This window comes from Trachurus japonicus, chromosome 11 (assembly GCF_045865225.1).
Source record: "Trachurus japonicus isolate A0001 chromosome 11, Traja_1.0".
NCBI lineage: Eukaryota > Metazoa > Chordata > Actinopteri > Carangiformes > Carangidae > Trachurus > Trachurus japonicus.
The window spans coordinates 25,166,566-25,179,910 of record NC_140917.1 but is presented as its reverse complement, the minus strand read 5'-3'; the positions used below and the strand labels follow the sequence as shown (position 1 = coordinate 25,179,910).

General features: G+C 41.3%; 1 protein-coding gene across 1 annotated transcript in view; it reads left to right on the top strand.

Moving 5' to 3' along the window:
• The window catches only part of LOC146978922 (hippocalcin-like protein 1), a 42,939-nt gene that overhangs the window by 26,894 nt on the left and 2,700 nt on the right, over nt 1-13,345 (top strand). The window contains exons 2-4 of the mRNA XM_085791993.1: nt 5,955-6,123; nt 8,039-8,320; nt 11,723-11,828. Coding sequence (XP_085648119.1) covers nt 6,028-6,123; nt 8,039-8,320; nt 11,723-11,828 — 484 coding nt within the window. The 5' untranslated portion in view covers nt 5,955-6,027. The remainder of the gene's footprint in view (nt 1-5,954; nt 6,124-8,038; nt 8,321-11,722; nt 11,829-13,345) is intronic.

The following is a 13,345-nucleotide window of genomic DNA, read 5'->3' as shown; positions in this document are numbered from 1 at the left end:
TACTGTGCTTATATGACTCAATACATAAGAGGAACAAACTGGGCCTGGTAGGCACTCAGAAAGATATTCTCGAGGCTGCACCCTCCCAAAAGACTTTCAACCACCTAATAACATTATTTTCTGCTCGAAGCACCTCTCGTCCTTGGATCTGATTCTCTCTCACCTCAGCTCCTGCTCCTCTGTGCGGTGTTACATCATTTGTCTGTGTGTCTTTGTCTCTCTCCCCTCTCTGTCTTTCTCTACTTCTCTGTGCCTCTGTGCAAGGATCGTCAGCCCAGAGGTTGGTGACCCGCTTAGTACCCTGGAACAGATGTTCACGGGGCAGAGCCTGTGAATGTGCGTGTTTGGCGCGCGCGTGTGCCTCGACTTACGACGGGGCTGGACAACAACAACTAACAAGCACTGGGCACTTAGACTGTGGAGATGGATTAGTGTTTTATGGCTCAGGATGGAGGGATGAACGATAAAGGGATAGTTTGAGGGGATTGGAAGCAGGGTCTGCGTTTTGGGGACCATGGAGATTAAAACAACTGTGGCTGGTGAGAACAGCAGCGTTTCTATGATGCTGCGACTGAGACCTACAGGGAGGCATGCAGACAGCTTTCACAGGTCAACGCTGGGTCAAAGAAAGAAAAATAGACAGAGAGAAGGGACAGAGAGAGTGGAAAAATGAATTGGATTTGCTGAATGGCTGGCAGACTGTCTGTCCCCCTTACACTGCCACTTTTTTCTCTTTTTTTTTTTGGGGGGGGGGGGGTGAATTGATCTTCAAAGGCTTTGTTGAACCTGTTGGGATGATACAACACCTCCTCTGGCAGCATCTGGAGGTTTGTAGCCTATAGCAGCTACAGTAACTGTGTCCCCAGTCAGTGCAGCAGCAGCACTGAACAGACATGGAGAAATGAGAAAAGCTATCCCAGTGCTTCTCAGCCTTTTTGGACTGGACCGCCTGCATTTTTTTTTCAACAACCCTGAGGCAAATATGTGGTTTCAAAAGTTTCTGTACACTGAACATTGCATGTTAGTGAGTTTTACCCCACCCTCCTTTGCAATATTTCACAATAAAAGCCCAAAGAAGAAAGAATTTAAAAAGAGAAATGAGAGTGAACCGAAACCATCAAAATGTGGCTTTTTTTTTATACGACCAATTTCCCATGTTGGATTGGGAAAGAAAATGGCAATTAGCTTAACTTCTGCAGTTTAGGCAATAATGATAGCTCTGTGGTCACTATTTTAGTAAAATGAAAAATGTCTGTAAAGGTCACTCAATAATATTTTATCGTTTTAAGTATTCCCAATTACACCAAATACCACGATGGGTCCGAGTACCCCTGGTTGAGAAACACTGGGCTATCCTGTGCTGCGGTCTATTCTGCATCTAGTTTTTTTTAGGTCAGCTAGCATTTCATTTTGTTTGCTATAGAAAAAGTTAGCAGTAGCTAACTTATTAGCTAATTGGCTTAAAAAAGGCTAGTGTTATTCTCTCAGGCTTCACCCTATAATAATAGTCTGGATGTGGGGTTGTGTGAGGTAGTCATTTAGTCTGTGTAGCCTATTAAATGCACTTGATTTGCATCAGCACGTTCCCCATGTAGACAAGCAGCAGGAGCACCTGCACAGAATTAAGTACAGCTGTGGGCGGGGCTATCTGAAAATGATGTATTGGCTATTGGCCCATTTAAAAAATAGCCACCCAAACTTAGCCAAAAGCAGTTGAAGTATTTGATGTTTTGTATTGCTTTGATTGCCATCAAAGAGCTCCTTCCTTTGAAACTACATTTTCTCAATTTCTTCAATACTTTGCTCATTTTTGGATCAAACAGCTGATCAGTGGCGTCAGACAGAGTCTGCTGTGGGTCAGCAAGTGCAAAGTATTACAGCAGATTGGCTGAGAAAATGTAAAAAGATGTTTGAGAACTCACACTGTCATAATCTGGGTTGAAAAAGAAGCTCTTTCTTGACATTGCATTGTTTTTTTCCCCAAAACTTTCAACCATATTGTAGCTCTGTCTGTTGAGCTGTTATTTTATCCGGTGTGATTTTACTGTTGATTACATGACAGAATCTAAGAGAAAACATTAAGCCTTTTTGATAGAGATTGCTTTTGTAATTAACTGAACAAGTTGGCTATAATAAAAACAGTGATGAGGATGTAAGGTGACATCAACCTGGACATTTTCTTCCAATGAGGGGATTTATTTTAACTTCCTTGGCATTGAAAGTCTTTTATGATTTGACGTTGTCATCCAGGCAGCCACCTAATGAGCTGCGGCTTCTAGAAGAGCACCAAACGGAAATGAAGTTCTTGGTTTGTGGATGACATGCTTAATACTTTTCTTTTTATCCATTTACTTTGTTCACTTTTGCTTCAAGCCAATTAAGGTGAAGGCTGATCTGTTCTCTGTGTCTGTGTGTCATCAGGAAGCATTAGCTGCTGTAATTAAAGCATCTTTATCTCTCCAATTAAATCTCATCTTGTCTCCCATGTTCTTCTTACACGCCCCCAACCCCACCAACCCACACACTGACACACTCGTTGCTGTACAGCCTGTTTGTTTTGCGGCCGTGTTCTCCACCTGACAATTGGACTATTATTAATTATTATTAATTTCTGCAGGTACTGTTAAGTGTGTGCACGACTCGAGTGCACGTATGATGGGTGTGCTTTGCCAAACACTCATCTGAGGTGCAGTGGTGCACTCGGCCCATTCTTAGCTTTCCCGACTGAAACATAAATTATTGCCTAATGGTGAAACCTACTATCTTACAGTAATATACTTGAAAACACACATCTAGAATTGTATGTGTACTGTTAGTTCAACTAGACAGAGACATAATTATAGTAAATCATGTTTTTTGTGTGTTTTTTAAGAAAAGAGGCAGAGACAAAAGAAAACACATACGCTTTTTATGCCAGGTGGCAAAGGGCCATTGTATTGTTTCTTAATCCTCAGTATGTGCAGCATTCACCAGCCCTCAGACAGAGAGGAGGAAATCATAATTGATGGCTACACTTCTCCCTTCAGTAGCCTGGGAATAGGCTGCAGGCATTACTGTCAGTGTACAAGCATTTGCTCTAATGACTTCAGGATGAGGAGCTTAATTTTATTAGCTAAGTAAAGAGACCGTTGGGCGTATGGGTTTTGTCTGTGTGTACGTGAAGCTCTCACCAGGCAGTGATAAACACCTGCGACATCCACACCGTCCCGCTCATATACATCACGTATACTCTCTGACTTCCAGGTTAATACAAACAGAAACAGGGCTTCACTTGTTCTCATTTCCCCTCCCTCACACACACACACACACACACACACACACACACACACACACACACACACACAGTCTCGCTTATGCACACAAAATTGTTTGCGCAATTACCAAGCATGACTGAGGAGAGATTGGAGGTCAGGAAGGTCAGGCACTTCTCATCAGAGGTATTGAAGCTGCAGTGATACTGTAATTTAAATTAGTATTCACACACACACAGAAGAAAACACTTTGATGGTTGAACACAGGCTAATTAGCCATGTAGCAAAGTTAACAAGCAAATTTGTTCCCCTTTTTCTACACAAAGCTATTGCCTAATAACAGTATCATATCAGAATATTAGTACTGAACAAAGAACTCCTGAAAACAAATCGCACATTTGAATTAAAGCAGAAGTAAGTGATCCGGTGGTTTTGGCTAACTTCTTGTCAGCAGATGGAGTTAGCAGCCCCCGCCCTCGTCCCTACGTCACCACATTCACGCGCATCCCTTGGCTGCACACACAGAGAGGACCGCCCCTTTATGCCATTCTCTCTCCTCATTGGATAAAGGTTGTAGGATACAAGGAAAGTTTTCTCCTCGGCTTACAGCAGAGCAGAGTGACTGACAGACCCGTGTTTCAGACCAAACACTCTACATAAGTGATTGCTGTCGGAAGATAGAACTATTTAAGACTTATATTAACACAAAAATTCTGCTTACTTCTGCTTTAACCTCTACAGGAAGTAGAGTTAGTTAATGGGTTAAATTACATAGTGAACATCACTTTTACTAAGACAAATAGGCTAAGACTTTCTGTCTCTTACAAAGTGAAAAGTCAAGCTGTGTAACAGACAGATTGCTGTAAGTCAGTTTGCTAGGCCAAGTTCCCTTCGGGAGCATTCCTATGTTCCCCAATTAGGGATTTTTCCCTGGGTCCTATGTTTGCCGATTGGGGAACTTTTTTTTTAAAAAAGGGTCCTATGTTCTCGGTTTTTCCCAAAAAGGGTCCTATGTTCCCCGGTCGCAATACATACATTTAAAAAAAAAAAAGGGTCCCACTGTTTCCTAAACCCAACCAATGGGACAGTTCCACTTTTCAAAAATAGGCAAAAATCTGCGAAGTCACAACTCTACTTCCAGGTATGGGACCAAAAATTGCATGTTCCCTGGGTCCTTTTGGGGAAAAGTGGGAACATAGGACCCTTTGGGGAAGATAGGGATGACCCTGTTCCCTTCTTGTGTATCTGCTCTTAGTTTTCTTATTATATTGCCAATCATTCCACCATACATAAACGCTACAGTGGGTTGAACGCGGGCCATCACTCTGTGGCTGTCGTTCAGCAAAATTCACATAAACTATGTTTCCATCGAGCAGCCGCCGCAAATTCTAACCCAGTTTCAATTAGGTTGCAAATCAATGCACATTCCACCCACTAGTGTTACCATGAGACTGATGACTGAAAAATCAATGCATTCTAAGGTCTAAAAATTAATGGTTTTTATGATTTTCAATTTTGAGTGTCTTAATGATTGCATATAATTAACTTAATGTACAATAATCATTTATCACTATAAAATACCATTGATGTGATGCCAATTACATATTCTATAGGCAACCATCTAACCATGACAACAAGCCCCGGAGTTTCACCTTAAGTGAGAAATAGAGGTCCTCTTAAGTTATGAATTCCGGTTAGTTTTATTATGATGTTTGGCTAGCTTTAAGGGGTTTACATCTGCCTGCTGGGAGAGGCAAAGATCAATACCACTGTCACATCCAGGCAGGATTTTGTTTGGACAGGCTACCTCCGTCCCACTCTAAGCTAATAGGATGCTGGCTGTAGCCTCGTATTTATCATTTAGAGCTTCTCATTTAATTCTCTGCCAGAGAGCAAATAAAGCATTTTTCCTTTTAAAAAAATACCATTATATATTACAATAATTATCCTTTGAAAATCTAATTAAAAATGCATTAATGACATCATTATAAATGGATAGATTAATGGAATTTCGTGATTACAAAAAATGGTTTCCTGGTAACTGTCAGTACATAGTTGCATCATTGAAATTGTGTTTCGTCAGGCAGTTTGAGCCAAGATGAAGATTAGGAGATCGGGAACCACACACACACACACACATACACACACTCATGCCACACTGTTGATTTGACACACAAACACACAGCTGGACAGATAAACCCATAACTGTGATCAGTGGGCTAGCGCTTGACGTAACAGGGGTGCGATCAGGATTATTTAATGTTTTGCAAATGTAATGCAGCAGTTTAAAGACTTGCAGTGTTGCATAACATCTTGTGTGAAGGGGACTGGGCCACAATACCGTGACAGGGCTCACTTTGATTTCATTAAAATGAGGCAGAAAGTCATTGAGTGAGTGGACAAAGTCAAGTTGTCAATTTGTCAGTTTCGTGTATGGGATTATTTTATGTAACCTTTCTGTGGTTTACTTTATGACAAACTCAGGTTTCGTGCATTGCAGTAATAAACACAGCAGCATCTCAGGAGACAAATGTTCCCTAGTCTTTAAAATTCCTACTTTGTAATTACCCGTATCTGTAGCTGTGCAGCTCCAGTGACGTGCTGGTGTCTGCTGACCGCCCAGTTTTTCTCTTCCAGAGTTCATCCTCCTCTCTCTGCTTAATTGTTCCTGACCTCCTGTTTTTCTTTATCTCTGATTGACAGGTGTGAAAAGAGGCCTGGCTAGAGATACAGCTGCTGTTGTTGTCAAGGAAACTGAGAGTCCTGTCCCGTTACCATGGGGAAACAGAACAGCAAGCTGCGGCCAGAGATGCTGCAGGACCTCCGGGAGAATACCGAGTTCTCCGACCATGAGCTGCAGGAATGGTACAAGGTATGTGAAGAAACTTTTATAACTAAAAGTGGTTATACTACTGCTGCACCTGGCATCCCTCCATTGGAAAGTTCAGCCTAACTGGCTTAACAAACTAACTAACAAAAAGTTGGCTATTAACAGTCTATTTACAGACAAACACTTAGCTGAAACCTACCTGGTGATTCGACCAAATACGTGTAGATTTCCGGCCGGGTAAGACATTTCTGGCCACTGTGTGGGGTCATTGATCCAGTTATTGTGGGAGGCTAAATGGGCATACCAGTAGATTAATTAATTGTAATTTTTCAAGATAGCGTGAATGGTTGGTTTCAAGGAGGGGGTCAAAACCCTAACCCTAATTGAGACATAGTGCTACGAAAGAAACAAAAAATAAAACATTCAAATTGATTGTTAGTTAGTTAGTCTACGCTCCATCAAAACACAAAAGGTCACTGAATGCAGACCTGAGGGAATTTAAAAATGCCGGGCGCTGCCCCTAAATTACCCAGGATGCCTCAGTCATTCTCATTTGCATAGAGATGCCACTCTGGTCTCTATAGTGTGAACGGTGAAATAGCATACTGAATCTCCCATTCAGTATGCAGTATACAGTGATGACAACGCAGTATGTAGTCGGCGGTACAGTAGTATGCGGTTTCGAAAACAGCCTTAGGGGCTGTTCAGACAATTTTTAGCCAATCCAGATTGGAACTGGATGGCTCTTCAACATAAACCAAGCAATATCCCAGGTTGTAATAGATGTAGTACTACGATTACTTTCTGAGAACTGACCGTAGCACCGTTGCACCTACGTATATCCACATGAATCTGTCAGAGCCCCCCTTCATCAGTAAAGTCATGACATCAGTAATTAGTAAAACCGACGGCTGCCTAGAATATGATGTTTATCTCCGTCCAAGTCACAGCACCACCCAGTCTGGTAATCCACTGGGGAGACCGGATTAATCTTGGCGTGATGAAGTGCCACAGTAGACTGACCGCATGCATTATCTCATCTTGTTTTCATGGATGTGTGTTTGTGTAATGGCTATATGGCTTTATGTGTGGATTAGACCTACAGAACAGCTGTGTGAGCTGTCCTGAATGAGAGCTGTACATGTTTAAACCATCACCTTCCTGATCTGGGACTTAAGCCTCTCTGACCCCAGGTCCCCTCACACTGACAATGGACATGATGGTGTTTGGTCTCAGTGGATTAGCAGGTCCTGGATGCTGGAGATGCCATATAAACTATGAAGTATGCTCCACGGGGTGTTAAAGTGCCTTAGGTCCTGGAGAATAAATCCAGCCTGTCTTCTTTTGGGGGATTTATTGGCCATATATCTGAGCTTGGAATTAGAAAGCCGCACTGAAAGTAGCGAAATGTCAAAAACACAAAGAATGAAACATTTTTTTATTAGGAGCAGAGCCGTCTTGCCTTGCTACCTTCACCCATGAGAATATTTAACATGATGATCACAAAGTAACTCCAGTTTTAAAACAGGACAATGACTTTGTCACCTCACTGCTTCGATCTTTAAAAAAGTGCTACATTTCTGCTGAACAAAGACCATGACTGACATGACTTTTACCTCCCTTTTCTTCTCAGGCACAATGCTGCTTTATCAAATGTGACTTGCTCAAAAGAAGATAGAACTGCTCTCAAATATCCAAGACTAATTTCCTTTTGCAAAAAATACTTCTTCAGAATGGAGCATTTCATGAATGAAACATTTACAAGTCAAAAGTTTTGTTAGAGATATTATTTGATTCCTGATCGAAATGGTTTTATCTGTCGGTTATAATGGAAAGAGTGTCTGCTGATGTAGAAATTGTATCACAGAGATGTATTGTCCCGGAGGCTGAAAGAAGGCATTAAAGGAATTATTGTCACCCTTGTCTTACCTCATATCATCTTTTTTCTTTTCCTCAGGGTTTCTTGAAAGATTGTCCCAGTGGGACTCTGAATGTGGAGGAGTTCAAGAAGATTTACGCCAACTTCTTCCCCTACGGTGATGCCTCCAAGTTTGCTGAGCATGTCTTCCGAACCTTTGACACCAACGGCGACGGGACAATAGACTTCCGGGAGTTCATCATTGCCTTGAGCGTGACGTCACGAGGGAAGCTCGAGCAAAAGCTGAAATGGGCCTTCAGCATGTACGACCTGGACGGGAACGGGTACATCAGCCGCGACGAGATGCTGGAGATTGTACAGGTGAGCAAGAGACAATGGGGGGAGGGGGGGGGGGGTGAAAGATTGGCTGAGGGTTTTGAACTCTAAGAATAAAGTTGGATATTTTTCTTTTTTTTTTAAATGACTAGGAATGTACAGAAAGAACTTTTCCACAATTCAACCGATCATATTTTTATCCTGCGTTTGCCGCAGACTTGCCGTTATAAATACTTAGTTTCCATCCACAGCTGCGATAACCTCAGTGACATCATCAGGATTGTTTTCTTTTGGGGCTTTAGGGGCCTCCTCTAGAGGGAATTACAGATATGTTCACATGCTGAGTCATATTCCTCAATGGGCTCTATGCAGCAGCCTTAAATTCAGGAAGTGGAGCTGTGCATAGAGCCCATTAAATTGACCTCAATGTGCAGAGTTCAACTTGAAATACAGATACTGTTTAGATAAAATACACCAATCAGAAACTACAGAATCCCAAATCCTTGTCAGGCAGGGTTTATGAGCATCACAGGAAATACCTAAATAATTTCATGAATCACCAAAGCTCACATGCAGTGTAAAAGTATCACTCAGAGATCAACATTTTTTTAATATTTTTTCACCATATCATTTTATTCAGTTCTTCAAAATACTGAAAAAAACACTATTGGATATTATATTTTAACCAGATGCCTGTGTAGACTCTGCATGGACAGAAATAGACAGTGTTTACTTCAATTATGCAAGTTAATACATTAGTTTCAGTACGTACTGTATGGGGAGGCTCAAGCACTAATATGCAAAGACTCTAATAGGCATATTTAATATGCTGAATGCAATATTGGCACAGGCAACAGTTTCTATGAAGACTGCTAAGCACACTGTTACATTTGTGCAGCATGTAATCCTTTCATTGTTCAGGAGACGAAGTAGAGAGACTCAGACTGGGATGTTGGACTGAGTATCTTGCTGTGTGTTCTCTGTGGGCTTGTTTTCATATCCTGGTGGGGACTCCAGCATGAACACACTTACCCACGGGGACACAGGGACACTGTGGGGACAAAATTCAAGTCCTCAGGGAAAGGAACTGCTTGAGTATTAGGGCTTGGTTTTAGGGTAAGGCATGTGATGTGATGGTTAAGGTTTGAGTAATGGAATCCATTATGTCCATGACTGAACCCCACGGGGACAATGAAACAAGTTTCTCTGTGTGTATGTGTATGTATGTGCTAGTGTGTGTGTGTGTGTGTGTGTGTGTGTGTGTGTGTGTGCGCGTGCTGTCTGTGTGCACACGCTTCTAGGTTCTCATGGATTAGTGAGTTAAATTTAACCAGAGTTTATCCCTGAGTGTGCAGAATACTGGGATTATCCTCAAGCTCATTGAGGTTACGCACCGCTGGATGTGAGAGGAGGGGCCCATTGTGTCATTGTACACTGTGAGAGAGAGACAGAGAGATTGTCATAATAGGGGAAGTCAAATTTGTTTTACACCACATTATCGGACAGCAGAGCAGGTCTTCACCCTACATGCCCCATTCAGAACACATGCCTAACAAAATGTACTTCTTTAATCTTATTTGAAACCTACCAAATCAACTTGTTCCTGCTGATTGAAAATGATGTAAGGAGGAAATGTAGTTAAATCAAACTGCAGAAAATGGATATTTTCCCCAAACAGCAGAGGATGTTGCAGTAGGTATTATTACAACCTTGTTCGACACGCATGAATAAATGCATCAGAATACCACTGGAACAATCAGATATCCTTATTGATCCATGGACAAGAACTTAAAGTTAAAATCTAATGCTTATTCACCACCATTTTTTAAGCAGCTTTCAATGACATTGAACAGAAAACAGCAAACTGAGTTTACCCATCCATTGTTGAAAGAAAGAAGTCATACATTTTGGGAAATATATTAGGCTACTCATTTATGTATTTATTCATTCATTTTTTTTCTTGAGAGTTAGATAAGAAGTGCTTGGAGGCTATTAGCTTAGCTGTACTTACCATAACAAGAGTTTATCTAACAGTTCCAACAGTTTATCTATGTCTCTCGACAGGCACAATGTAGTAAACTGTAAGAAATTTGGTTGCAAAAACTCCAAGAAGGATACAGTTTGCCAAGAAAGTTTACAACATATTTTTGTATTAACCACAAATATATATTTTTTTACATTTCTGCAAACATGCCCCATAAAGATATTAAATATAACATAAAACATGAGGAATTTATGGTTTAGTTAATATACTGTACTGTTGTTTGGTTGGTTAGCAGCTCCCTGTAGATTTGTTTGAAGACTACACAGGCCTCATCTTAATGTGTGCAGGGGTGATATTCTTTGGAGAGTCAATGTTAGCCTGAAAAATTGTCCATTATTTCTGAGAAGCTCATTTAAAAGGGCCAAACTTTGTGTATCACTACAAACAAACAAACAGAACACAAACGAGTTTGCACTGTGCAACTCAACAACTGTGCAGGGACCAAATAACTGTTAATTCAATTATATTCAGTTTTTTTTCCTCCATTAAAACTGTGATTTCAGGTGGATTTTGGAACTCTAAATGAACTGTATTATTTCTATTGTTCTTTCTTATCTACTGTTATTTTCATAGTCAGTCTAAAGACAGGCTGTTAAATCACTGTCTGGTCTGTGTGGCTGATTTTATTTCATAAAACTATGATCATTTTTTTGAAGCAATAGTAAATAAATAAATGAATAAACTGAATTTGGAATCAACTCAATTGTTTTGTGCACATATCTTTTAGTATTTTTCAATATATAACCAGCCAGGCAATAAACTTATATATTTCAGTCCAAGAGATGCATTTAAATCCCTATGTCTTACTGAAAAGCTCAGAGGGCTTATTTCATGCAGGCTACCTATACACTTCTGCTGTGACACTGATCTACGGTCAGTAAGCTGACTGCAGATACTCTGGTACTTGCAGCTGCTCTGTCCGGTGTTGCCTTGCGAGGTTAATTTAATACTATCAGGGGACAGGGGGTGCTCCTATCAGTCAAGAGATAAAGATGTATCAGATCAATATAGTAAGCTCTGCTTGTAAGCCTCTCGCCCCCAACCTATTGGTACATACAATCCCTGTCAGTGTGGTATGATGGCGTACAGTCCTACAGGCACACAGAGCCTGCGTGGGTATTTGTGGAGAAGCTGCCCAGGGAGCAGCTCTTAGCATCAGGACTAACAAATGGAAGTGGATCATGTGGACTTTAGAAAGTGTGTATATCAGCATCTTGAAAGCTGCAGTGACATTATTTTTCAGCTCAGTTTTGTTTTAGTTCTCTCCTGCTGAGTCCCCTTAATGGATCCCTGCTGGCCTGAATTCACTTATCTTTCTTTCCTCTCGTTCCCACCCAACCACCCCCGTCTCTCTCTCTCTCTCTCTCTCTCTATCTTGCTTGATCTGCCGCTCTGTCTCTCAGGCCATCTACAAGATGGTGTCATCTGTGATGAAGATGCCAGAGGATGAATCCACGCCGGAGAAGAGGACAGATAAGATCTTCAGACAAATGGACCTCAATAATGATGGTGAGTGAGTGGAGGAAATGGCAACGAGGAGGGATGAATATGCTGAGAGGAGAGGGGAGAGGGCAGGAGTGAGGGGTATCAGACCAAATGTGACAGTTTGTAGGAGATAATTCATGAAATGTGCTCATTTTTATTGAAAACAAGAGATCTTATATAGACTAGTAAGACTCAGCCTCTCTCTGAACTCCCAGGCTTTCTCCGAATGACTGGCTGATTTATATATTTCATGAATACACAACTATTTTAAGCTTTGTGCATCATCCATTTTTACAAAATTAATGATGAAGAATATTGACCTTTTCATAATTCAGCACTTGCAGGCATGCTAACTTCCCTGTGAGGCTGTTCACAGAGGGTACAGCACACAACAGCTCTTTGAGCTAAATGCTTAAAGGGATAGTTCAACATTTTGGCAAATTGGCCATAATCCCTATAGTTTTAGGAGTAGGTTCGTTACCTTTATTTCTCGGTGCAAGCTGTAGAATTGCGGAGCAGAGCCGCGAGCTGCTCAGAGCTACGCTACGGAGGCTCATGGGATTTCTTGGTTTCCCTCATCAAGTCAAGTCAAGTCACTTTATTAAATGTCCCTTGTAGGGCAATTTGGTTACAACAGACATTCAGCATCACATTTAAACAACAGGACATACACAAACTCATCAAAAACACATTCCAACAACTCCAAAACACTCTTGTGGACAAGTTGTAGCCTCGAAAACAACTCTGTCTTGTAACATTCCGTTATTATCTCATAGTGTGGTGAATGTGCAGGTCACAACTTGTCCACCAGAGCGTTTTGGAGTTGTTGGATTGTGTATTTGATGAGTTTGATGAGCGAAGCCAAGAAATTCCATGAGCCTCCGTAGCGTAGCTCTGAGCAGCTCGCGGCTCTGCTCCACCGTTCTAAAAATAGCTTGCACCGACAATTAAAGGTAACAAACCTACTGCTAAGGCTATAGGGATTTGGCAGTGGGCCAATTTGGCAAAATGTTGAACTATCCCTTTAAGTTTAAAGAATTGTAACATCTTTATATTAACAATGCTAACATGCTGATCTGATTGGGTAGGCCTATAATGTGTATCACATGAGTATGCTTACCTTTTCTACTAAAAAACACAAATTACCGATGGCATTAGATGGATAGTTAATCAAGGATCAAGGTATCTAATTTACACTGCAATGACTGGGCCTCATTCACCAATATCTTCTTAAGAACCTTCTTAGATTCTTTCTTAAGTTGTTCTTAAGAAGTTCCTTAAGAAAACCCTACGTCAGATTCATCAACGCGTTCGTAAGCCTCAGAATTGTTCGCAGCTGTGTTCCTACTTGATGAATGCCATCTCCTCGTAAGTTGAGGGCGTGTGCCAGGTGAGTCTAATTAACATAGGATTAGCATAGGTAACAGCCCCATCAATACCCGTAAAAGGGCATGAGACTGCAGGGCCGTGTGCACACAGCACCCACAGGCACTGAGCAGAGAAGGTGAAGTGAGAAAGAAAGTTGAAATGCGCAAATGAAA